Source organism: Lemur catta, chromosome 10 (assembly GCF_020740605.2).
Source record: "Lemur catta isolate mLemCat1 chromosome 10, mLemCat1.pri, whole genome shotgun sequence".
NCBI lineage: Eukaryota > Metazoa > Chordata > Mammalia > Primates > Lemuridae > Lemur > Lemur catta.
Window position 1 is genome coordinate 12,242,562 of NC_059137.1, and position 27,908 is coordinate 12,270,469.

Sequence of the window (27,908 nt, forward strand, 5' to 3'; positions counted from 1 at the left end):
CGAAGGATCGGAAAAGGTTTTCTTCCATCGGAACCCCTGCTGCTCCCGTAGGGCCTGGGCTTGCGACAGCCACCCTCACGCTGAAGAGGTTCCCGCGCGGTGGGGGGTGCTGTGCCTCCCGGTCACACCGGGAGTCACGCCAGTGAGTGTGGGGGGCCTCTCGTTTGAGATGGATGTCTCTTCCCCGAGTCCCCACGCTCGGGAGCCCCTGTGTGCGCAGCGGCTTCCCGTCCCCCGTCTCACCTGCGACCTCTCCTCCCCACCGTCCGCGCGCTCCGACGCGCGGCAGGCTCTCCCGGGGCGCGCGCCGCGGCGGCTGTGTGCCCTCTTCCAAGATGGCCGCCGCCGCCTCTGTGACAGGCCCGGTCACGTGGGCACCTTCGCCTATGAGGTGGCTGGGGCTCGGTGGGCGATTGTCCCTTCCCGGACCCCGTCTCGAGGCGGCGACTGCCCCTGTCAACCCGAGCCTGAGCGATCATGGCAACGGGCTCGGGCGGGGAGCGCTTGGCGGCGGCGGCGGCGGCGGCTGCGGTTTGGTCGCGGGCCGGGGCGGCGGAGGGGCGGCGGCGGCCCTGGCCCCGGCCCTGAGCGCCATGCGGCGGGGCAGCTCCGAGAGGGAGCTGGCGGCCCGGTGGGAGGCGGAGGCGGTGGCCGCTGCCAAAGCGGCGGCCAAAGCGGAGGCGGCGGCGGCGGAGCAGGGCCGTGTGGACGCGGGCGCGGCCGGGGAGCCCGAGCGCAAGGCGAGGGACGAGCGGCCCAAGGCCGCAGCCCCGGCGCAGCCCCGCGCGCCCGAGGAGGGGGACGCCCGTGTCCCCGCGCGGCCACTGCCCACGGTGCCCGCGGCCAACCCGAAGTCAGCGCCGGCGCGGGGCCTCTGCCCGCACGGGAAGCCCAAGAGCAAGGGCCGAAGCTGTAAGCGGAGCTCGGGCCACCGTTCCGACGAGTACGGCTCTCAGCGGCCCGTCACCGTGGACAGCTCCAAGGCCAGGACCTCCCTGGACGCCCTAAAGATCAGCATTCGCCAGCTCAGGTGGAAGGAGGTGAGGCCCGGCCCGGCCGCGTGGGCACAGGGGGGTGGACAGGACGGCCTCAGAGGACCCGGCACGGCCCAGGCCAGGTCGGCAGGCGAGGGCCGAGCTCCCCCGGTGCGCCACGCTGGAGGCTTCTTGTCCGCTGCAACAAACTGCTCATCCTTCAAGGCCTAGCCCCAAAGTCACTTCCTCCAGGAAGGCTTCCTAGACCCCTCCAGGTCAAGTTAGCCACCCTCTCCTCTGGCTCCCCTACAGCTCTTTTTACGTCTCCAGCTCTCAGTACTCACCTCTGCATGCTGTAGATAGTTGTTCATGTGTCTGTCTCCTCCAGCAGCTTGTGAGTCCCTGGGGCCTGGGACCCTCCTCTCTTAAACTTCTTCATTGAAGTTAAGTGTTTGGCACTTACTATGTGACTCTTGGTCAGTGTAACAGTTTGTATTTTGGAGGCAGACAGACCTAGGGTCTCACTCCACCCTGGTATTTAACTGTGTCACCTTGCACAAGTTGCTTTGCCTCTTAAGCCCATTATGTCCTCTGTAAGTTGAGGACAATAATACCTATCTCATCATTTTGTTAATATTAGAAAACTCACTGCTTAGTGTTTTATAGCACAAGTATGCAATAAATAGTAACTTATCTTACCATCCTATCCTTTCTTCCTCCACCGTTGTCATGATCACCATTACCACCACCACATCATCTTCATCACCATCATCATCATCGGTGCAGGCACTGTGTTTTATGTTCCAAGGCTTGACATATAGCAGGCGTCAGTAAGTGGTGGATGAAAGGGTGAAGGAAGAGATGAGTTATTCATACCTGGGCCCATTTTAGGCTGATGGGGGCTAGGAGGAAGCACCAGTGAGTTGGCCGAGTGGATAAAGCCATTTGACTTTATTTGTAGCATATGGATTATTTAATGTGCTTTCAGAAGTGCTAGGATTTTGATTCAGGGTAGCTGCGTGTGGACACTTAGACCCAGATGGTCTGTTGATGGTCGCAGGGACCTGCAGCAGGCAACCTAGGACTCAGACACTTAGTCCTGTGCCTTGGAATGGTAGACATTCAGTAATGGCTTTTTGAAGTTGAAGTATGCAGAGAGCTGGCCACAGAAAGGATTGATGTGGTCACACTGTTGATGTGAGTCATTTGGTTTGGAGGGAAGTTAAGCATCAAGGCAGGGCAACTTCCAGGTGGGTGGAGTTAGCCACTGGGGAAATCACTCTCCAGGGCTCAGGGTCCCCAGCTTGGGGGCTTGGAATTCAGAGGAGGACTTTCATCCTGGGGAAACCTGGGGAAGGCAATGGCAGACTCCCAGTCCTAGGGTGTCTGGATTGCTAGATGGGGTTCCACATCCGGGCCAGGGATATGAGGCCCAGACAGGGTAAAACTGAACAACTGGTCAGTGCCATGGTCCTAATGAAAAGAGAACCCAGTGACTGAAACCAGGCCACAGAGTCAGGCTAGACAGATTGGCCCAAGCAGGGCCTGTGCTTAGCTTAACCCTGTGGAAGAGAGAGACATGGAGCAGGATCGTGTTCATTGGGAGAGATGGGGCTAGGTGGGCGCACACATCCCAGCCCAGGTTCTTTCACTCATTCTGTAAATGTCCACTATGGAGGTGCCAAGTTCCGTGCCGGGCCCTGGGAATCAAACATGCTTAGGATGTGACCCTTGCCCTCAAGAACCTTATAGTTCAATAGAGAATAAAACACAAGTAAAGAAATAATTTTATTAATAGTAATTACAGGGCCATTGCTTCTGCTTCCTAAAATGTTCCCTTCTCAGTTATCTGTGCAGCTTACTCTGTCACTTCTTCAGATCTCTGATCAAATGCCACCTCCCCAGAGAGACCTTCCTCAATGATCCCCCACCAGTCCCCAGCCCTTGATCTTCTTTTTTTTTCATAGCACTAAATTCCACCTGGCATTTTATTATGTATTATTATGTATTATTAGTTTATTGTCTGTTTCCCTCACTAGAATGTAAGCTCCATGAGGGCAGGGGCTTTGTTTTGTTTACTGCTGTACCAGCAGGTGCTTGGCACATAGAAGTTACTCAATAAATATTTGTTGAATGGATGAATACATTATGTGATGAGTGTTTCTCTATGTGAAGGTATATGTGCTGTGGGAGGTAGAGGAGGGGCAGCCCAGAAGGGCTTCCTGGAGGAGATAAACTGGAGCTAAGTCCTGAGTGCTGAAGATGAGCTGGAGTTATTTAGGGCTGTGGACTTTGGGTCGCTGTTAGAGGGAGTGGTATGGGGAAATCAGAGGTCCATTCGGGGCTTTGCATGTATTTCGGTACATCTGGATCAAAGAGTGGGAGGTGAAATGGTGAGAGACGAGGCTGCAGAATGAGCGGGGTCAGATCATGTGCCACATTATGGGAGTTGGACTTGTTTTGGGAAGGAAGGCTATGTGAGCCATTACAGAATTTTAAGGTTTTTCCAGGTACTAGCTGTGCTAGTTTGGGCAAGTGAGTTAAACTCTTCAGGCCTCAGTTTGGTTATCTGTAAAATGGGGGTGGATAGAACTAGTTGAGTGGGTCCCAGTCTCTCTACTGTAGCAGCCACATAATGGTAATGTTAATCTGCCTGAGACCTTTGCACTGGTCAACCCAGTGGGGTGGGTGGCTTCCAGGGCACCACCTCTAACTGCCCCCTCCACCCCGATCCTGCCTTTTTCTCCCACTCACAAAGCACATTGGCATGTAGGTGGAAATGCTCGTTCTAGTACATTTTAAAACACAATCCACTGACAACAATAAGACTTTACTACACATGCGTGATTATTTCCTTAATGTCACTCTTCTCCATTAGTCTGTGAGATTCTGAGGGCAGGGGTGGTGCCTGACTTGTGTCCCTGCTGCACAGCACATTGTAGGTGCTCAATAAATATTCATCAAAGGAATGATGGGATGCTTGCAACAGCTCACATCTCATCTTGACACCCTAGAATGTGGCGTTTGAAAAGCGCCAGAGTAGATAAACTTTAAAATTCCATCCTGCTTTAAATTATGATTATGGTATTCTCAGTACCTCCTACAAAGTTGACTGCGTGAAAAGTAACATATATATAAACCTGGGACTGACAAAGTGCAAACACAAGACCTGTCTAGGCCTGTGCCCCCCATCTGTTACGGGGGTGATGTTGCATAAAATAATCTCTTAACTCCCAGCACTGACATTCTAGGATTGGGAACTTCTCCTGGGGGGTGGGGTGCAAGGGATTGAGCCACAGTGTCCCTTCCATGTCATGCTGTGTTGCTGCTGCAGGGTTTGGGAGGACCTAGCTGGCTGGCTTTGGCAGGAGTGGGTGAGTAGCCCAGGTAAGAAATAAGGTCATGAACACCAACCAGAGTGAAAGCTCTGGCTCCTTTTGTGGGTGCGTTGTAAGGAGCTGTGTAACATGGTCCACTTAACAGGGTGGCACGGAGCCAGCATGTGAATTCAGAAGTTTGCTCGGCTGCAGGGGACACAATCTCCCTTCCTTTTCCACTTTTCCTTACTCCACATGCATTTAACGACAACGATGATTATGATAATAAACCTTTATAAAGCTGACTTTGTACCAGGTGCTGTTTGAAGTGCTTTACGTATATACAAGCATTTGATTCTCCCAACAACCCAGTGAAGTAAGTGCCTTATTGTGTCCATTTCACAGATGAGAAAATTCTAGTACACAGAGGTTAACTTATCCAAGGTCATACAGCTAAAAAGAGGCAGAGCAAGCATTTGAAATAGGTATTCTGTTTGAAACCAGGCTTCAGTTCTGTGTTCTCTATTGGCAGACCCCGGGTTACAGGTTGCAGATGTAGATGGGAACGGTATATACTCCTTGGCCTCCGGGAGCTCCCAGTCCTGCAAACACAGAGTTACAGTCCAATCTGGGAGGTGAGTGGGTCAAGGGCATCTCCTGCAGAGTAGGAACAAAGCAGGGAGTACAGAGCAGGTTTTCTATGCAGGATGGGATGATGGCGGTTTAAGGGGCATGGTGGGGAGTGGAGAGAGATGAAGAAGGAGCCAGATCATGGAGCACGTTGAAGGGCATGCCAAGAAGCTTGCGCTTCTGACGGAATCTGATCACAGATTGCTCGCCATATATAGCCCCAGCCTCCCTTGCCCACTCTCCTTCAGTCCCAAGTGAACCGCGCCAACTCTTGGATGATTCAGTTTTCAATCGTATCCATTCTGGTTAGGTCTAATTTAACTGTGTCCACAATGTTGAATTTGCTTCTCAAAGGGAAAATTCACAGATGTTAGTTCTGTAAACTTGTAGATAAGACTGGAGTTTTGCTCCAATAGCAAAATCATGTTTACAGAGTCACCACTGAAGCTGCAAAATGAAAGAGAGGGATGGTGCCCGGCTCATGGCAGTTGCTCAATATTTACGGAACTGTATGGCCCCTTCCAGTCTTGCGAACTTCTCTGACCATCCCCTGCATATTCCTTTGTCACTTTGCCACTGTCATTAATGAAAACCTTAGAGGAAAGACACCAAAGAGAATACATGCCACTTTTGTTGTGATCTGCCCTCCTTGGAGATATAGGTTGTGTACATGTGCACAGTGGTGCCATGGACGCCAGCTGCCATGAATGAGGGCTCTGAGAGATTCCACAGTGGGAGCTTTGTTGGTGACAGTTTGCATAAGCCCCTGTTCTGGGATCTGTTACAGTCTGAGTTCTGTTTTTCAGAGACTCCAAATCATGCATTGTTTTCTGAAATTTATCTAGCTTTTCTTCAGAACATGTATACACTTACTATATTGTCCTACTTACAACTTGTGTAATATTAGTTATTAAATATCTATTAATATTATGTGCTAAGCATCGTACTAAGTGCTTTATGCTCATTAAAACTGCACTGAGCGTTTACTGTAGGTTATTTAATCCTCCCGGCAGTCTTCTGAAATAGACTCCATTATCGTTTCTGACTTACAGATGAGGGAACCGATGTTTGCAGACAGGTTGGTACAGGGCTAGCCCGAGGTCCACTCAGGTGACAAGTGGCAGAGCTGTCCAGGGCCTGCGCTTGTGGCCAGTTTTCAATCCTATAGTGTCCTCTTTGCTAATCCTTTGCTATTAATAGCAACTATGCTGCAAGGAGTTATTCTGTTATTATCATCATCATCATCATCATCATCATTCCCAGATAACAACTGAAGAAACAGAGGTGGGCACAGCAAGTGAGTCAGCGTTCAAAGGGTAGTCTGTCTGGTTCCAAAGCCCACTTTTAGGTATGTTTTATAATTTTCCACTTCTTAACCCTCCCAATCCTCATCTGTCACTCAGAACCAGGACAGCAATGATGCAAATAGGACTTAAAATACAGCACGTTGAAATATACATCCCGCCTGGCAGAGGGAGCACTTCATGTCTGCCAAAACCTGTCTTGCCGCTGCCCACAGAGGAGGCGCGATTCCTGTGCCGTTTGACTAGCAGAGTTGCTGTCCTCCCCCGCGGAATGTGAGCCTGCTATTTGACTCCCTCCGTCACAGATTCCTTCTGGAAGAAAGCAGAGTATAAAATGAAAAATTGGGTAGTTTAACTTTCCCTCCCTTTCTAGTTTCAATGATAGTCATTGCAATTTACTTCCCATTTTTTGAAAACAGCATTCCATTTAAGAACGGTTTATGCCCTACTCCATCAAATGTTCTCCTTCAACAGACATGTTATTTTAATGTCTAATCCACTGGAATTTTTCCTTTGCAAGTTAAACTTGTCATAACATAAAAATCACAATTCACCACCACTGTTATTTGAACAATACAGTACATGAAATAGCTTCATGAATCCACACTAACTCCTTAAACAGTCCTTTGAAAGACAATAAATTCCAAGGGCTCATATTCAAATTCTATAACTACTACAAATTAAAATTTTGGTGTTTTCTAAAGCAGGTGTTGTAATTCCTAGGCTGCTTTGTTTGTTATAAAGCATATACTGTGTATTGTGCCTGAATTTTGGTAGTGTTTTGGATTCTGGTTTTGTATCAGCAGAAGTTAAATGCAACAATTCAGTCATACGTTTCGTTTTTCTTTCAAATCTATTCCTTGAAAAGAACGTACTGTAAAAGCAATCAACCACTATTTAAGAGCCCTCTTTAAGGAGGACGTGTTGTGTTCTGGAGTTAACACAGGCTTTGCAGTCAGATAGATGTGGGTTAAAATCCTCGCCTCTAATTGCTGTGTGGCTAAACTGGTTGTGTACTAAATACAGAACCTCAGTTTCTCAACTGTGACAGTGGATTAGTGACACCTATCTTGCAGAACTTTTGTGAGATTAAATGAAGGAATGTATGTAAATTGCCTTAACCCAATGCTTGGCACACTGTAGGTATTCAGTTCGTGTTGATTCTTTTCCTTCTACTTTCTATTGGGTAATTACAGACATTGGTTATTTGATATGTTAATAATTTTTTTAAATAGGGGAGAAACTTATAGAATTTTGTCTGCATATATATAGATTACTGTTTAACCAGAACAGACATGACCAGCTTATTTGACTCATCTAATAAATATTTTGAGACCTACTAATAAATATTTTGAGACCATCTAATAAATATTTTGTGCCAGGTCGTGTTTGGGCACTTGAGATACAGCAGATAACAAAAACACACAAAGATGGCTGTGGGATAAGGGAGAGTTACATTTGGGTGAATGTCAACTGGATGTCTTCTAGGTTTAAAATCTTTAAAATAATACTGACAGCTTTTTTTCTTTTTAAATCTTTTATACTTTTAAAGTTTGATGAGTTTAATTAAATATTTTAAAGTTTCCATTCTGGAGCTGGTGCCTGTCTCATACTTGGGTGTATTAATTATATACATCACCATGGGAAACTCATTTTATCTATTTGAGTGACATCAGTATCTTGACTTTGGGTTCACAAAACAAATGAGGTGACTGTTTCACAGATTGAAATAATCCGAGGTGGTTGTAAATGGACATTCCCATCGGCTGCGTGGAAGAGAGATGAATTTCCTGGGCTGATTTCATTGCTTTTTCCTTTCATCGCTAGGCAGCCCTCTCAGTGACCCTGGAAAGACCACAGCCAGGCATGGGTTTGAGTCTTGGCTCTGTCACGCGGTGACACTGGACAAGTTGCCACAAGCTCCTCATCTCTAAGAATGAGCATAAAATACTTGCTGGGGTTGTTGTGAGGATCAAGTCAGCAAATCTTTAAAGTGCCTGGTACTTTAAGAATCCATGTTGGTTTGGCTTTCCCTCTGATGAAGTTCTATGACATTTTAATTAAATTTTATAACCAAAAAATCGATGGTGTGAGAGGCAGATAAGCATGCTGTTGCTTTGATTAGTTGTGAGCTCCTTTCCTTGTGGTTGCTCCTCTGGAGCTGAGTCGTGTCCCTGAGATTCTTCCACAAAGGTTATTGTTTTCCTGCAGAGAAAAATTATCATGTTTCTCTATCCCAGGTGTAGTGATATCTCTCCTTGCTCACATCAAACTGTGCCTTGCCTTGACAGCTGCCTCTGCTACCATTTGTGTACACATGTGTTGCCCTGGGTGTTTTTGAACCATTATTTAGTAATTTTTATAAATGTTTAGTAAGTCCTAGCAGGCATTTCTGGCAGATCCTTCCCTTCTCCCATCTGACTCTCTGTCATCTCAGTAAAACCTTCCCATCTTTGACGAAGCTAGAAGTGGAAGCAGTTTATCTCCCGTGTAGTCTTCCCTGGGTAGAGTTTTACTTTTCCAATAAGTCCTTTTGCACTTCTGCCTAGAACTCTGATGAAGGCTGGTTTTCATATTTTGTTCTCTGTGCTCATAGGGAGATTTTATTTCTCACTGTGTCAGAACTATGGTTTATTGGGATTTTAAAAAGCAACAATGGACACTTTTCAGGACATCTTAGATTATTTACAAATACATTTATTGAAATTCCAGAAACAGTATGTGCTTATAAACATTTATACAGTTCCTAAGCATATAAAATAAAAACTGACAATCTCTACCCCCGCCAATCCCCTCCCTTCCCCTCTTCACTCTTCCCCTCTTCCCCTCCAATTCTGCTCTTTAGAGGAAACACCAGGATTACAGTTTGATATCTGTCTTTCCAGATTTTTTCTTTTTCTTGTATGTATCAGGATGGCTAACTTGTGCTATAGTAGCAAGAACCACAAAATAGCAATGGCTTAATACGAGGAAAGTTTGTTTCTTGCTCGCGTTGTGGGTTCAGTGGGGGTTGGGAGAGAGGGGCCTCATCATCGTGGTTATTCAGAGACCCAGGCTTCCACTGTGACACTTGCTTCCCTGAGTCACTGAGGGGAAGGGCACCTGGTAAATTTGCACTGGCTTTTGAAACCTCTACCCAGAAGTGACACATCACTTCTGCTCACATTTCCTTCACCAAAGCAAGTTACATGGCCATGGCTGACCTCAGAGGGGCTGGGGCTGTGCAGCCCCACTATGAGGGTGAAAGAGGAGAATCACGGTGTTCGGTAAACTGTGCTAATGACCACCACAATATTAATATGTGTACATATACATATGTGTAGAGATACAAAATATATATTGTATCTAAATGTAAATATATTTATTTTTATTGTATTTTTAAAATGCAGCACTTATACCATGTATAGAGTGTTTGGCAACTGCTTTTTTAGCAGGACCCTGTGGACGTCTTTCTCTGTTAGTACGTATAGATTCATTTCATTTTAATAACCCAATAGTCCATTTTATGGATGTACTATAGTTTATTAACAGATATTATTTCCATATTTTTCTTTTCTGTTACAAAAAGTGGTACAGTAAACGTCATTATTCAGACATTTTAAGTGTGTGTTTGTGTAAATACCTCTGTAGGATAAATTCCTAGGAATTGTTGGGCCAAAGGGAATATATGCACTGTGTATTTTGATAGTTATTATCAAATTGCCATCAGCAGTGTTTGAGACTGCCTGTCTTCTCATATCCTCTCTAATACTGTATATTATTAACCTTCTAAATCTGCCAAAATGATAGGTAAAAATATATTTTTTAATTTACATTTCTCTGATTGTCAATAAGGTTCAGCTTTTTGCATAAGTTTATAAGTCATGTGTATTGCTTCATCTGTGAAATGACTGAAGCAGTTTTTGGTCATTCATCTTTTGGGTTTTGTTTGTGTACATTTATGTTTTTTCTTATTGGTTTGTAAATGTTATGGATAGTTGCTTTTTATCTTACATGTATTGTAAATATTTTTCCCTGTTGGTTGTTTAAACATCTAACAGATAATCATTTGCCTTGCATGGTCTACATTACTATAATTAAATTTTCATTCTTCCCATTTACTAAAAACAGTCTTTAATTATTATTGACTTGTTAGCTTAAGAAGGCAGCAGAAACACAATTCTTCCTCCAGGTGCTATGAAACGTCTAGTTAAGTTAACAGGCTTCATGGAGAGCCTTAAAGTCTTATTTACATTTTCATGGAATTGGATATTGTATTTGGAACTCTAACATGCATTTATCTAACTTGAGTTTTCCTTTGTGCAGTAAGTAGGGTAGATTTCATTATTTCTGGTTGACAAATGTCAGTGCAATATAGGGTCAGATTTGGATTTGAATCCCCAACTGCTTATTAGTTCTGTCACATGGGGCATCGTGATACTTACGGGGTTGCTGTCCCATTTTAATCATACGTAACGTGTATGGCAAGGTCAGTTTGCGGTCAGTGTTTGCTCTGTTAAGAGACAGACAGCGTAGAGCTAGAGGCTGGCTCTCTCGGCTCTCGGGTCAGGTCTTGTTCCAGGGGACTGTACCGCCCATGTGAAGAGAGCGTGGGTTCCTGGCCCCTTAGAAATAAGACTAGCGGAAGTTAGTGTTTGTGTAAGTCCTTCAGTGCAGGACTGGGCTTTGAACCTGGATGTTAGTTTTATTTAAAAAGCGTATTTCTCTTTTATATAAATAATCCTTGTACATTGCTTAAAATATTAAAAATATAGAAAAATATTTGAAAAAACATTTATAGTCCCGCCATTGAGATGCAATGACTATTTTCGCTTTGAAGCATTTCTTTCTAGTATGTCTTCTGGGCATATATTTTTATGTTTTGCAAAGCTGATATAATTTTATTATATCATTAACATTAATGCCCACATTATAATTTAAACATTTTTCCTTGCTATACAACTTTTCATAAATGTCGTTTTAATTGCTACACTATATCTCACTCAGTGGGGTATATTTCATTACTTATTTTCCTGTTATTAAATGTTTAGATTGAGTCCTTTATCAAAAATTGCTCTGGAGTGTTTCTTTCCTATATTTCATATTATTTTTTGAGGTAACTTCCCCAAAATGAAATAACTGGGTCACAAGGCTTATACATTTTAAGGCTTTTGGAATGTACTGCCAAACTGCTTTCCAAAAGAGTTTTAGCAGTTTATATTCAACTCTTGCTGTGTGAGGGTTTCTATAAGTACTTACTTTTAAAGAATATAATGACAACTATTGAAGAAGGGAGTGAAACAAATGAATCTTCTCCAACCTATGGGTCCTGTCTTCACCAAATACTTAATTCTAATCATCAGTGCATAGTTCAAATCAGGGCATTTTGATATGACTATTTTGGTGTAGCCACTATGTCTAAATTAAAACAGCCATGTCAAAATGTAAAGTTAGTCTTTTTAATAGTCAAATCATGTATTCAGTAGACATGCTTGACTTTTTCTCCATCCTTGACCTTCTCGCCACCTCTAACTCCTTACCTTATCCCTGATCTTCTACCATAGGGTAAGGCTTAAGCATTTCACATACACTTGGGCAATAAAACTGCTCAAAATTTCAACAGGTTATTTCGTAGGTTTTGTCAAAATATCTCTGGTGTAAAAAAAAGGGGGTACATTAAGAGCTGTATTAAAATGTCACATGCCATCATTAACCCTTAGGCAAACGGAAATCAAATCCACAGTGAAATACCACTTCATATCTACTAGGATATTTATAACAAATGAGACAGAGTGTACGTGTTGGTGAGGATGTGGAGAATGGTGCATCCATCTTGAAAAACAGCTTGGCAGTTCCTCCAATGTTAAACATGAAATTACCACATCCTAGCAATTCACTCCTGATATATACCCAAGGGAAGTGAAAACATAATGTCTACACAAAAACCTGTGCACTAGCGTTCATAGTAGCATTATTCACAATAGCCAAAAAGTGGAAACAATCCACATGTCCATCAGTAAAGTGTGGTATGTTTAGACAGTGGAATATTATTTGACCATAAAAAGGAACGAAGTACTGACACACGCTACAACATGGATGGATCTTGAAAATATTATGCTAAGTGAAAAAATCCAGGCACAAAAGACCACATATTATGTAATTTTATTTATTAATATATGAAATATTCAGAAGAGGGAACTCTATAGAGAGACAGAGAGTAAATTAGTGGTTCCTTAGAGCTAAGGGTAGGGGAGGATTTTGGTGTGGGAAGTCAGGGTTGACTGCTAGTGGGTACAGGATTTCTTTTTGGCGTGATGAAAATGTCCTAAAATTGATTACAGTGTTGATGGCACAACTCTGAATATACTAAAAACCATTGAATTGTATACTTTGGGTGCATTGTATGGGCTGTGAATTATATTTCAGTAAAGCTGTTAAAAACTGTCATACACTCATCCCATTCTTGTCATTGAACAGTACTTGTTTCCTAGGTAGTCATTGGCACTGTGCTTCAGGGAATGAAGTAAGTTCAGTGTCACCTGTTAATTTTGCATTGCAATATCGCCTGTTACTGGTATTCTGACTCCTCGGATGCTTGGAGCTAACAAAATCCTATTCTGGTTGCATGATAAGGTAGTACGCTATCTGGTTGCAGCTGTAGCAGCGCTCCAGACTTGCTTCATAAGAATGAATCTTGGTTTTGGGGGGCAAAATTTTGAATATTTGCCTGAAGAATAAAGTTCAGACTCCTTATGGAGGGCCGATATGAAGCTTCCATGACCTGAGATGCAGTATGTCATGGTGGTTGAAAGCATGGGCTTTGGACCCTCACAGACATGGTTTTGAAACAACTCTCTATGTAACTTTTGGCATATTTTACTCAGAGCCTCAGTTTATTTATCTATAAAATGGGTATAGTATAACCATACTTCATGGAGTTGTTTGTTGCCAGCATAAAAAGATAGAGTAATGTAAAGCACTTAGCCTATAAAGCCTAATACCTAGTGAAGACTCAGTTGAATGTTTTTTTTTATTAATGTCTGGCCCTAAACTTCTCTAGACTTACTTCCCCTGTTCCCTGCCTTGAACTTTATGCACCATTGACACCACACTGCATGTAATTTTCTTGAGCCTTCATGCTGTACCATTCCTCTTCACCTTTGCTCAGGTTTTTCTTTCTCCTTGGAGTGCTCCCTCCCTTTCTTTGGCTAACTTTTACACATCCTTCAAGAATCAGCTCATGGTTCATGTTTTCCCTCATAAGTCTTCCCTGACTCCCACACACCCCTCCTTCCCCCAGGCTAAGTCCCCTACCTTTGTCACTTAGAGTATTTTATATTAATACATATCTCAATTCGATTAGCTTTTTCTTTTTGAGACAGGGTCACATTCTGTTGCCCAGGCTAGAGTACAGTGGTATCATCATATTAATAGCTCACTGCAACCTCCAACTCCTGGGCTCCAGTGATCCTTCTGCTTCAGCCTCCCGAGTAGCTGAAACTACAGGCACATACCACCATGCCTGGCTCATTTTTCTATTTTTTGTAGAGACAGGTTCTCACTCTTGCTCTCAGGCTTGTCTCAAACTCCTGGCCTCAAACAATTCTCCTGTCTCAGCCTCCCAAAGTGCTAGGATTATAGGCATGGGCCACCGTGCCTGGCCATGGTTAGCTTTTTCAAAGAAGCAATTTTTTACTTTATTGCATCTTTTTTTTTTCTATTTCATAACTTTCTGCTCTTTATTATTTTTTTCTGTTACTTTTTGCAGTTCATTTTATTATTCTTTCCATAACATTAAGTAGGATGCTTTGCTAATGAAAGCATTCAAGACTACAAACTTGCCTCTAACTACTGCTTTAGCTATGCTACGAGTTTTATTGTGCAGTGTTTTAAAAATCACCTTGTCGTTCTATGGATTTTACATTTTCATGAAGATTTCTTTTTTGACCCATGGGTTATTTAGATTTTTGTATTTTTTAAAATTTCTAAACACTTTTTTTATTGATTGATAATTGCATTGTGGTTAGATGTTCTTTTTTTTTTTTCCTTCTTTCTTTTTTTCCTCCCTCTTATCCTGTGTCCTTCCTCCCTCCCTTCGTTTGTTTTTTGCAATTTTTTTGCTTTATGGCCTAACATGGTCAGTTTTTGCAAAATGTTCCATGTGTGCTTGGAAAGAAATGTGCATTCTCTAATTATTAAATGTAATATTTTATATATATACATTACATTAACTTGTGAATCACATTATATGAATTTTATAGCCCCAGACCTTGCTTCTGGAATCATCTTTTTTTCTTCTGGAAGTAATCTTTTAGACATTCCTTTAGTGAGATATTATTTGTAGTAAACTCAATCAGCTTTTATTTGTTCAAAATTACCTTCATTTTGTTCTCATTCATGAAAACTGTGCGTACGGTTCTAAGTGGATAGTTATGTGATCTCAGCACTTAGAAGATATGCCACTGTTTTCTCATTTCCATTTTTGCTGTTGAGAAGTCAGCTATTAGTCTAACTTTTTCTTTTGCTAGTAAAGTGTCTTTCTGGCTGCTTTTAAAATCTTCTCTTGGCCAGGCGCGGTGGCTCACGCCTGTAATCCTAGCACTCTGGGAGGCCGAGGTGGGTGGATCGCTCAAGGTCAGGAGTTCGAGACCAGCCTGAGCAAGAGTGAGACCCCGTCTCTACTAAAAAAACAGAAAGAAATTATCTGGCCAACTAAAATATATATAGAAAAAAAATTAGCCGGGCATGGTGGCACATGCCTGTAGTCCCAGCTACTGGGGAGGCTGAGGCAGGAGGATCGCTGAAGCCCAGGAGTTTGAGGTTGCTGTGAGCTAGGCTGACGCCACGGCACTCACTCTAGCCTGGGCAACAAAGCGAGACTCTGTCTCAAAAAAAAAAAAAAAAGAAAATCTTCTCTTTGTCTTAGATGTCATTGGTGTCACTAAGACATTTCTAGGTGAGGATTTCTTTTTATTCTGCTTAGGATTTGTTGGGATTCTTATCTCTGAAGTTTGGTATATTTTAGCAGTTCTGGAAAGTTCTCATCCATTTTCTCTTTTAATATTGTTTCTCATTCAATCTTTCTCATCCCTTTTTGGAGTTATGATTTAGATGTTAGACCTTTTTTTGTGGTGAGCTCATGTTCTTTGGGACTTTAATCTCTGATAATTCTTTGAGGCCTGGGTTTAAAGTGAGGTTCTTCATCTTGTGCTGATGCGTCAGAGGGCTCTACTTACCCAAGATTCTTAAGTTTTTTGGTATTAGGCTTTTTAGGTTATAGCATAATATGAATTCTGACTGCAGACTTGCATTAGGAAGGTATTATGCTTAGACATTCTGAGGGTAGACCTTTTTTCCTTTTATTTTGCCTTTCCTGAAACAAAGCCAAGACAAGAAGGTTTTCTTCTAGTTCATCCACTGGGGATGTGGCCGTCCAGAGGGCCTGGCTTGATATGGAGATTCCAATCTGATTCTTGCCTTGCTGGCAGGCGTTCAAGAGCCAGATCACATGCAGGGGCCAGACCATTGCTTAAATGTGCTGTGGACAAGATAATTACACTTGCCTTTTAAAAAGGTCACTCTAGTTGCCCTCTGGAGAATGAATTACAGAGGGTTTTAAGAGTGGAGGCAGAGAGGCAAGTTAGGATGCTGTTGTAGACCCCCGGGACAGACAGGATGGTGGTGGGTGGGGAAGGTAATGGATTGAGATGGTCTATCTCTTCCCATAGACTGTAAGGTATTCAGTTGCAGGAAGCTTGTCTTAGTCATCTTTGGTCCTCCAGTATCTGGCGTGGAGAAGGAATTCACTAATGCTGATGGACTTGAACTATGGAATCAATTATGCTTCTAGTACTGTGGTTTTTTGTTTGTTTGTTTGTTTGTTTTTTGTTTGGACTGCCTTCAAAGTGACTATTTTCTAAAGGGAAATGACCTGAAGGGATTCCAGGCAGTGAACTCATCCCTGTCTCTGGCATTGCAAGGGCTCCAGCCAGAAATAGAGAGCCAGCTGTTTGTAAGCCCCGAAAGCTTCAGGTTTTGGCAGGGTTTGTTTTCCATGATGACACAGCTTTCTTTAGCCTGTGCACTTATTCATTTCTTAAGGAGTCTCAGGCTCTGTTTGAGACTACTTACACAAAAAGCCTTACCATCTCACTGGATTTTTATGACATTTTCTCAGAAATTACTAAACTTTATGACTCTCTAGGCAGATTGCAAAGATGTTCCTCTAATGATATGTTATAGCTGTGAAAACTTCGAAGGTGTTCTTCTTGGAAAAAGTGCTCTGTGTCTAGGGAATGAAGGGAGAGGCACATGGTCCCTGCTGTGTGACAGTTTAATAGGCTTCAGCTGGTCGCTAAGAACTGTTGCTTTAGCAGTTTATGCAATACTATTTCATTAGAATGTGCAGAAGTATTTCTAGAAAGTACGGTGAAATAAAGCATACATATATGATTTTAAGTTTTGGGGCCTGGGAGGTCTTTATTGTTTATTCAACAAATATATGTTGAATGTCTACTATGCCCAAGGGCTGTGCAAGGCACTGGTAATAAAGATATTATCAGACACCATCCCTGTCCTTGAACCAGGGCCACTACTGGCCCTTCCTGTCCTTTTGTGTGAATTAGAAAAAGGTGCCCCCTCCTCAAGGAAAACATATCAAATTAGTCAATATACTATGTATATATCAATAGCAAATTTGTTATAACAATGGACTATTAATAGTAAATGAATATTAGTTATTAAATAGTAACAATGAAGTATTTGTTGATTTGAACTTGGAATTCAGAAGTATCCTGGTACAGTAAACAAATATCAGATGATTGAATTGCAATATGAAACTTCATATTTCACCAGTGCACTAATACCAGCGAGAGATTAAAAAAAAAAAATTTAAAGGAAGTCACCAATCATCCTTCAGATGTAAAAGCAGATCCCTGCTTAGAAACACAGGCTATTTTAGATATGATTAGTTCAACAAGGTCTTTTGATTATCAAATTTGTCAAAGGGGAACAATACATATTGGCTTGTTAAAATAAGACACGCGACTGCCATCTGCTAGAAAATTCTCATCGTAAATATAAAATCACCCAAATATAAAATCATCTGATGTTTGTTTACCGAACCAGAATATTTCTTGATTCCTAGTTTAAATCAACAAGTACTTTCATGATGACAATATGTAAATATTATGCATTAACTCATATTTGCTATAGTGAATAGTCCATTTGTTGTATAGTTAAAGATATAATTATAAAAATATTCCAAATGTGAAAGATGCCTACTTGTGAACAGCATCATGGCACTCTTGTGCATGACTTAAAAAGCCACCCTTGGTGCCCTTGGAGGCCCCAGGCTTGGGGGGAGCAGACATAGCTGATGAGTCTCATGTGAGCTGCCAGGAGTTCTATCAGGAGTGTGTCCAAAACGTGGTGGGAGGCAAGACGAGGTCAGCCTGGGGTGGGGGGGGCGTACTGAGAAAGGGTTGTGTGAGTGAGAGGCTCCCAGGCAAGTAAGATGCATAGTCTTTTTGACATATTTTGGCTATTAAGTAGCCTCTGATCCTCCTTTCTGGGTTCCTGCTACTTTCTGGGTAGGTGAGATAGCAGCGTTCCAGATTGGTGAGGTGTTTCTATTTTTAGACAGACTATGTCGATCTTTCCACCTGCCTGCAACTTCTTCTGTCTTCAGTTCTTAATTTAAACCTCACTTTCTCTAAGAAGCCTTCTCTGCTCCTTCCTTCCCCAACTTGGTTAGCTGCTCATCCTTTGTGCTCTCAAAGCCTCCATTGGAGGATGAATTGGCTTTTTTTTTTTTTTGAAGCAGGGTCTTGCTCTGCTGCCCAGGCTGCAGTGCAGTGGCCCGATCATAGCTCACTATAACCTCAAACTCCTGGGCTCAAGCAATCCTCCTGCCTGGGCTCCCCAGAATGCTGGGATTACAGATGTGAGCCACTGCACTGGCCAACTTTATTGATATTGCTTGTTTGATTTCTTTCTTTCCCACTAGATTTTAAATTCAACTAGTGTGAGGGCCATATCTGTCTCTTTTATTGTTGTTTATTATTGGATCCTCGTACTCCAGTGCACAATGCCTGACATACTATATATATAATCAAGTTATTATATTGCCTGAAATCATTTTTTCATTCATTCCTCAAACATTGCCTGAGCCCTTATTTTGTGCCATGGACCCTGCTGAACACTGAACAAATAAATGACACCCTGTGGGTCCCTCCCCTCACGAAGCTCCCTCTCTGCTCATTACGGTCCAGTGTAGGAAGTGCAGTGTTGACAGAGGAGGAGGAGGAGGAGGGGGCAGATGGCTCACTGTATCGTGGCACAGTGGCAAGCTAGAACACGGGGCATTTAGGGGTCTGCAAACATTTAGCTCTGGCTGGGGCACAGGATGTGGGAGGAAAGGGATGGGAACGGATCTGAGAGGTACACAGGGCCAAGCTGCAAGTGGAGAGCTTTGGGGAGCCCGTGGAAGGTTTTAAACAGGGGTGTATGTGTGCATGCGCATGTGTGTATATGAAAGACCAGATCTGAACATTAGAAAGATCCCCTGGCTGTGGTGGAGAGTGTATTTATGGGTTGGAGTGTGGACTTGAAGTAGGGGAAGCCTCCCTGAGGGCAGGGCTTCCTCAACCTCTAACATCTGGCCAGTGGCTGGTGTCTAGCGAGCACTGCGGTGATACTTCGTGACTGAGTCAATGCAGGAGACCAGCAGGGTCTGACTCATAATCCCTCCATTGCACAGTGACAGCAGAATCACCGCTACGGCTTTACTGAGCCTCCCAGCAACTCTCTGTAGCAAGCAGGGCATTTAGCATTAGGTCCACTTCTCAGACCAGGTACCCGAGGCCTGGACGGAACAAAGGGCTTGTCCCCAGTCACACAGTTTAAAAGTGGCAAAGCCAGAATTCAAACCAGGTCTTTGTTGATGTCAAGTCAAGCACCTTCTCCTCCAGCCTACGCTGCACCTAGGGGCTGGGCCGGTGGGTGGCAGAGCTGGGGACACAATGGCTCACTGGTGTCTCTTCTCTCCAGGACTCGCTGTCTTCCTCTCTGACAAGGGAGGGGCCAAAAGAGGCATCTCCAGGCTTCCAGCTACAGGGCGCCATCTCTTGTGTCCCCTCCAGGCAGTGGTGCCCCCTTTCCTGGCAGAGAGAGACGGAGGCCCAGGGGGCAGCTGAGAGCTGTCTTTGCCAAAGCAGCAGGGAGAGATTTGTGTGCCGCTCGCGTCCTCATCGCCCGGGTATCACGCTGCTATTTAATAAAGGCCTCATTGCTTGAAGGGCCATTAAGTAACCAATGATATATTTCAGCCTCATTGTGGAGGAAGATGCAGAGTTAAATCAAATTCAGACCATGTGGAAATAAAATAATAAAGAGGCCATTCACATGCATGGCCCTCTTCCTAAGGAGAGAGGAAAGGGAACAAACCCGCATCCAGCTCGCTCTCAGCCAGACACTGCTTGGAAGCTTTTGCCTGCGTTTTCTCACTTAATTCTTCCAGCACTGCTGACAAGCAGAGGCTGTGCTGGCGCTTTTATAGGTGAGGCAATGGAGTGCGAGACACCAGCCAGGTACGTGGAGCTAGACTCTCCGTCCTGGCTCTCTGGTCCCACGGAGCCTGCTCCTTCCCCTAGACAGGGCTGCCCCCCGAGAGTCCGTCCTCTTTGTGCCCAGGATGAACAGTGCGGGGGTCAGCAGCCTGTGCCATGCAGCCCACACACTCCCGAAGGCAGGAACCCCCTGTCTGCCCCCGTATCCTGGCATGTGCGGCCGGGTGAAGGCTGGGAGTTTCGTACTGCGCTGAGGAGGGGGTCGCTGGCCTTCTGCCACCCTCTCATCACTTGCCCTTTCATCTGTCCTTCCCTCTCCTCCACTCCTGTGCCCCGCAGAGACAGTTGTCTGGCCCTACTTGAAGATAGTTTTTGAATCCATCCTGAGACCTTTGCTGGGAAGTAATGAGCAAGTCGATGGAGAATTCAGTTGCGATTCTTCCTCGGGTGTCACATTTAAAAGGAGACTTCGGATGACGGCATCGTCTGCAAGAGCCGAAGGGCTGAGACGCCTCTGGTGGATGAGGGCGCGGAGTCCGTGTTCTCACACTCGAAATCCTTACTCACAGCCTGGCAGAGCACCCACAGCACTTAAAATTGCCCTCTGCTTGCTCATCAGCCTCAGCCCTGCCGGGCTCCCCCTCCGCCCGCCGCCCCCCTCCCCCGCCATCCCCGCTCTGCTGTGTCCGACAGCCCAGGTTGGCTGTGTGTCGCCGCCGCTGGCCTTGCTCACACCCGGCTCTCGGCCCGGAATAGCTTTTGCTTCCCCCACTCCCGGCTGGCCGAACTTGGAACCCCCTTCAATGTCCTGCTCAATGACGAGCTCCATCATGAAGCCTCATGCTCCCTGCAGAAGTAGCCACTTCTGCCTGTGTTGTCAGAGCACTTGGTGTGTCCCTCTCTCTATATATGTTGCTTTTTATGGGGGAATAATGGTTTGCTTGTGGGCTGTGTCTCTCAGTAAACCCTGAGCAGTTTGAGGACAGAGTCAGCATCCCATTGTGGGTGCCTGGCCTAGAGCAGGTGCTAAGGAAGGGAGTGTGACCTGGAAGAATGTGAGGAAGTGTGCCCGTGCTGGCCTCAGCTGCAGATGGGGACAGAGATGCGTTACGTGAGGAAGCGAGTCTGCTCCTATAACTCTCCTCTCTCTGTGCTTTGGTCTCCCGCCAAGAACGGCTGCTTCTGTCCGGGGAGTCGCGCTGCTGGGTCTTCTCTGGGGCTGTCCAGCAGGGGCCTCTTGCCTACCTTCACCTGGGGGAGTGACCCGACGCCTTCCCCATCCCTTCCAGCCTCCCCTGTCATCTGTCCTGAAACCTTGGCTGACTAGGAGCGAGCAAATGAAAACTGGCTGCGCTCTCCTTGCTTGGAACTGTCTCTGACCCAGCCTTCGGAGACAGGGTTCAAACACGAGGCAGTCTGCCCACCGCACAGGCAGGGACTATCTTATTAATCTCTGTATTCCCAGCCCCTAGAACAGTGCCTGACTCACAGGAGGTAACTCAAGGATTGTTTGTTGAACACAGAGTGGCTTTGCACTTCTTGGTCTTTGTTTGCTTGTTCACTGTGTGCATTCATTTGAGGAGGCTAAACAGTTGTTACAAGTAGACCCAAATATGTAAGTGCTCAACACAATGGTGGTCTATTTCTTGCCCTTCTAACAGCCTAGGCAGTGTTATTCAGTTTGGTGGGGCATGATTCAGGGGCCCAGGATCCTTCTGTCTGTGGCTCTGCCATTCCCTAGGGTCTCTGTGTCGCCACCAGCCAGGCAGCAGAAGTGGACAGCATGGAGGGACACACGCAGCAGATTTTTTTAGGGGAGTCCTGGGAGTGGCACGTATCACTCTGTCCCTCTCCCATTGGCTGGAACTCAGGCACATGGTCTCACTTAACTGCACGGGAGGCTGCGAAATGGAGCCTAGTGCTGTGTCCAGGAAGAAGAGGAGATGGATTTTGGTGACCAGCCTGCTGTCTCTGCCACAGTGCAATGTAAAAAAAGGGCAGGATTTTGAGTCTGCCAAAACCGGCTTCAAATCCAGGCTGTCTCTCCCTACTTGCCTGTGGGTTTGGATGTCATTCAACCTCTTCAAGCCTTAGTTTCCTCAGCTGAATAATGGGGGATAAAAACCCCCACCTTGGAGGATGACTGAGTGATGGTAATGCTGGGAAAGCCCAGTGGTACACGATAGGTATCTAACAAATTTCGACTATTACTAGTGCAGTAATTATTATCTTTATTATTACCATATATCTCAATTCTATTGATTAAAAATTTAATAACATGTCCATGGTAAAAAATTTACATAGTATAAAAGTATAAACAGAAAAATATGTCTCTCATCCATGCCACCTGTAGTTCCCTTCCTCAAAGGCAACCACCTTTAGCAGTTTCTTGGTGTATTTCCAGAGACATGCATGTATAGGCATCCATTGTGTAAACAGCCCTTTTTATTTACCCAGTGTTTTCATATAACCCACTCTATTCTGTGCCTTTTATTTAATGTAATAATAGAACTTAGCTATTGTCTTGTGTCATTATATATTGAGTTACTGCGTCTTTCGTGGCTGCATGGTATGAGTGTACCGTCACCTACCTCATGGCATCCCACTGACTCGCATGTCACTGTTTACAGGGTGTTGCCACTCTGTATGACGCTGCAATGACCGTATCCTTGTATGTGTGTCTTTGTGCACTTGTGTAAGCGTATCTGTCTAGGAACCATGCCATACATTTAATTCTCTTCAAAACTAGGCTTTAACATTTGGAATGCTTTCTCTCTGGTAACTTGTAGAGAGAAAGAATTGGGATTTAAGAGATTTGGCTTGTCAAGTCATGTCATGAGAAAGTGGGGGATAAAGCACATTGTTTACTTTTAAAAACCTTTGCTCACATAGACTTTGTATCCTCTTCCCACGATGCCTTGGATTACAGATGCTGCAGCAGTCGTATTTGGCAGATTTATAATCTCTTAATTTTAAGTATGTCTTCCCACGTACACAAGTTGTCTACCAGCTTTCTGAACCCTGCACCTATCAAAGAAGTTAGGTTTACCACGATAGAAACAAAGTCCGTTCTTTGTTTTTGTTTTGTTTTGATTGGCAGAGCAGAAGCACTGGTGAGTGCTTTCTCTGTGTTAGGAAATTTTCATAGGTTATTTCATTTCATCCTTGCAAATCCTTTGAGGTGTAATTATTATCCCTGTTTTCCAGACAAAGCAAGGGATAGGGTCACAAAGGTTAAGTGACTTGCCCAAGGTCATACAAAAGCAGAATTTGAACTCAAGTCTCCATGTCTGTTCTACTCTGTGGGCCTCATTTATTCTTACTTAGGGAATTCAGTAGAACTTTCCTGGATATCAAATAAGGTTTAACTTTTGAGTAAAAATTTGCTGATTAGCAGTGCCTCTTAAAGATTCTGTAGTCTCTACAAGCTTACTGGACCAAGAGGGTCATGTCTGTAACAGCCCCGAGCTCGTTTTTTGGCATGTCCAGACCTCATGTCATTAACCCAGCAGCTCTCAGGCGACTGGTCCATTCTTCCCTGTCAGCTCTGCTGGTTTCCATCCTCCCATCTCCACGGCTCAGCCCCACGGCAGGACTGCTCTCCATGTGGCCCTGGGCTCTGGCTCGGTGATCTGTGTCCTTTCCTGGTGTCCTCCACCCCACTCCCCACACTTTTCAACAAACTTCTCTTCTTACTGTATCTTCTGTTTCTTCCTACAGGAAAATCATTTAAAGTACTTTCTAAATTGTGTGGCATTATTATTGCTAGTGTGACCTACAAACCCTACCGCTACCACTCACTCCCCTGTTCTCCGGCCTTTGAGCTAGTGTCCCCTCAGTCTGTAATCTGCTCTTGTTTCTGGAACCCGGTTCAGTTCTCAGCTCCCAGGAAATCTATTACCTAAGAACAAAAATTAGCACATTAAAGTTCCCCTCCCACCTCTCCACCCCCATTTTAGAACATCATATCCAGAGAGCCAAATTGCAATTCAAGGCACTGTGTACTAGAAAGGGCCTGTTTTTCTACAATATAGCTGAGAATCAGGACTTTGTGCCTGTGAATCTCTCTTTTTAAAATTTAATATATCTTTATTAACTGCTGGTTCCATATTAGCACAACCCCTGTCTTACTGGGCTATAAATTCACTCTTGTTTTATTATTTATTGACAAGCATTTGTTAAGGGGCTGGTAGTGTCAAGCTACCACCTCCTTTATCTCACCTGTTCCTCAGAATAACTCTGCCAAGGAGGTATTATCACATTAGCCCCCTTTACAGTTGGGGGAAATGAGGCTCAGAGAGGTTCATTAATTTGTCTGTGTTTCATCTTTTAAGTGGTAGGTCTGGGCTTTGAACCCAAGTTGCTTGGATTCCAAATCCATAACCTCTCCCAGCTGAAAGCCAAGGCTTACAGTTTCTTATTATCTTGCTGCTTGTGTTACTCTACTCAACACCTTAATTAGCGATGACTCCAAATTAGTAGCATGTTACTGAGCCTCCTGGTGCGGGAATGGGTTTTACTTTGACAGCAGTCATATAATGTATAGCGAGTAGACATTACTTAATCCAGAATGAGAGACGGTCAAATCCATAGGAAACTCGGAAGAAAGGAGGGGCAGCATTTTTATTTGACTGCCTGGCTGATTGATCTCTGGAAGCTTTTTATTTTTTCTCCATTCCTTTTCTTCTTGGAAGGCTAAATTACCACCAGGTTCTTAAAAATGACCAGGAGATTGCAGTTAAGTGAACTCTCATTGCGTTGGGTTTTAGGTTTTCTGAAGCTGTAACTTAGCGTCTCCCAAACTTGTCTGATCATAAGAATCACCTGGGGCATTGGTTAGAGTTTTGATTTCCCAGTAGGGGTGGGACCTGGGGAATATTTATTTTCTTTAACAAGCCCCATAAGGTGATTCTTGTGATCAGACTAGTTTGGGAAACACTGAGTGTCATGGCTGGGAATTTGCTGCCCTTTAGATGTGAAGCCCAGCTGGCCCCAGTGTACTGTAGTGGGGGGAGCATGGATTCCGGAGTCAGAAAGCACAGGATTTGAAACCCCAATCTGACCACTTACAAATTGGGTTATCTTGGGTGCCTAAGTGAGTGTTTTGATCTCAAGACCTCTGCCTGCAATTTCCTCTGCCTAGAAACAGAAAACTGTTTTCCTTTCTCTCCCTACCTCTTCTCCTCTCCTTCGTCTTCTTCTTCAGCTCTCAGGGAAGCATTCCCTGACTCCCTCCAAGCCGCGTCTCTCATAATGTTTTTGTAACGAGCTTTTCAGTGTTTGTTCTGTCATTCTCCACTGGACTCTAAGCTCCACGAAAGCAGGGGCCGTGACTCTCACATTTATCATTTCACACCCAACACCTGGCACAGTACAGTGTGAATGAACTCTGAGTCTTCTTTTTCTCGCCTGTAAAATGGATAAATGCTATTGATCAACATGGGTATAGGGAGATTAAAATAGTGAGCACGAGAGCAACCGATATATAGTAGGCATCTCATAAATGTTAGTTTTGGCCACCTTTTGGAGAACCCACTTATGGTTATTGTACTGAATAGAATGTAATCAAGGCTTTAAGGCCTCTATTCTAAGAAGTTTCCAGTATTCTTAAAGTTTTAGAATTTAGCCTCCCCTCCCCCCAATGAAAAGACTGTCCTCCAATGGTCTTTTAACTTTGTTCTGGTGACCCATTTGAGGTCTTTAATAATTTTACCTGATTTCCTGTGGATAGCATATCTTTAAGATTTCTTTCTTCAGTTTGGTGCTGAGAATGAAAATGATATAATTATATATTGAACTTAATATTTTAAAAAGATTATGGATGGTAGAGTGGGTTTCAAAGGTAGCTTTATGGAATCTCTTTTCTTGGAATTCTTTAGAAGAGAATAAGAACATCGACTTGTGAAGATCCCCTCTAATCCTTTGTAAAATCCAGGCTGATATTATTAAGTGAACTAAATTCAGAGTTTAATTTTGTTTCCCTGCCCTGTTAAGAGTACCTTTCAGATGTATGACTGCCATTCATATGTAAAGTATATGAGAGGGATTTGCTATAGACAGACCTTTTCTTCCATATGTTGGTAAAAGGAAACTGCCCCAGTAATAGTGTGACTAACTGTCCTGGTTTGCCCAGGACTGAAGGGGTTCCTAAATTTTAAAACAAGGACAGTCCTGGGCAAATTGGGATGAATTGGTTGGCCATCCTACCCAGTGCACAGAGTAGCTTGTTGAAGGGATTGGAGCAACAGTGATGGAAGCATTAGCATGATTTTTTGTTGTTTTAAGAAACATAGGAAACACAAGAAGTTAATATTATCTTTTAAAAAAATTTTGTGAAAGTTTTTGACAATTAATTTTGCTTTTACAGCCACTAAACTAGGCACAGGTGGTCTTAAATAAATATAATTGCTTTTGCACTATTTTTGAACTCAATGGCAGTGATTTAGAAATGAATGATGTGGTGTTTTAAAACCAAATCCTATCCTTCCTGCACCTGAATGGCTGTAGCTAGCCAATTTATGTGGCCCATTTTATAGCATTAATCATTTTCACTAATGTGAATAGTTCAATTTTGACATTTTTTCCAGTTAAACATCAACAGTAGAACTGATGTGATCATATATGAATCTTGAAAGTATTCAGTGGATGAATTAATTAATTAGGACCAGAATCTTGGTCTCCTGATTCTTAATCCTACAATGTTTCTACTAATCATTATTTGGAACAGAATACATGTTTTTCCAAAGCTAACTTTACTGGCCCAATTTCCTCAAGGTGCACCGGGCGAATACCAGATTGATCGCAGTGTGGAAACACAGAAGTGTTTAGACTGGTACCAGAGTGCTCAAAGGCCGGCCTGCTGTGGGAGCTGACAGACCACATCTGCTGATCAGGGTGCCACATACTTAATGTGGTTGACCCATTGTCTGGTCATCAGGGAAGTGCCAGCTGTCATTGCCAACTGAGCTGGGCCTGCAGTCAGTTTGTTCTGAGTTCATTAAGTATATTAAAAGGTATTGCTTAAATACTTAGTAGAGGAATAACAACTCTCTTCTCACGGAGCTAGTGAAGGCAGTGGATTTGGCCACAGCTATTGGCTGTGTTGAGCTGTGAAAAATGAGAAGATTTGGAACATATGCATAATATGTATAACATCAGAAACAAAAGGAGACTCCAACATTTGACAAGGACGCCCATACACTCTAGTGCTCTCTCTCATCACATTTGGACTGTTATTGCTGATAGTTCCTTTTAAAATTCTGGCATGGACTCTCTTGCAGCTGGGAACTGGCCCATCATTCTTGAACTGGTCCATGTCGTGGCCACACGTTTCCTTTCCCACAGCGGCCTTGTTCCCCTGTGGAGAGATGGACACGTCACTTATGATCAAACCCTTGGCCAGAGAAATGAATGACCAAACCTACGCATGACTGCGGCACACCTGAGCAGTTTCACACTCACATTTGTTTTGAGGCTTCTGGATTCTGGCTCCACTCAGTTCCCCATCTGTTGCAAGGCCCCACCGGTGCGCCTTACTCCTTCCACACCGACCTACATGGCATTCGTTCCTCCAGCATTGTAACCTGCCTACCTGCTCCCAGGCGCTGGGCAAGGCAACAGCAATGTGGAGATCATTAAGATGTTCCTGCCTCAGGGGAACTCAATCATGCTCCCTCCTGCTCCCAAACCTTTGCACATGGGGCTCCTCCAGCCTAGACTGCCTTCCTGGCATCTGGACTTGGCAAATTCTAACTCACCTTTCCCCCCCAGTGGAATAACTCACCATCTGCCCTCTGCTCCCTTAGCCCTTTGGCGCTCGTCTGCCAGAACATTTGCCACTTTGCATTATGATTTGTTTCCAGGTTCACCATCCTAAAGACAAGGACTGTGCCTTATTCTTCTCTGAATCCCCCAGTGCCTGACATTGAGTTGATGCATAATAATGTTTGCTTGAATGAAAGACTAAGTTAATAAAAGGGCATAATAATTCTTATGCAAGGTGTGTAGGAGGATGGAGGGTGGAGGTGGGGATGGAGCCTAAGAATAAATGTGCTTTTCTAATATCTCTTTTACCACCAGAGGGAGAGATGTGTTTATAAATGTCCCATTATGTAAGCCTTTAGGTTCTATGTTCTG

The 27,908-nt window shown here is 44.0% G+C and overlaps 1 protein-coding gene across 1 annotated transcript in view; it reads left to right on the forward strand.

Moving 5' to 3' along the window:
• The first annotated feature begins 445 nt into the window (after positions 1-445).
• The window catches only part of TTLL11 (tubulin tyrosine ligase like 11), a 220,970-nt gene continuing 193,507 nt past the window's right edge, over positions 446-27,908 (forward strand). Inside the window, exon 1 of the mRNA XM_045563494.1 lies at positions 446-1,040. Within this exon, the coding sequence (XP_045419450.1) occupies positions 594-1,040 (447 nt within the window). The 5' untranslated portion in view covers positions 446-593. The remainder of the gene's footprint in view (positions 1,041-27,908) is intronic.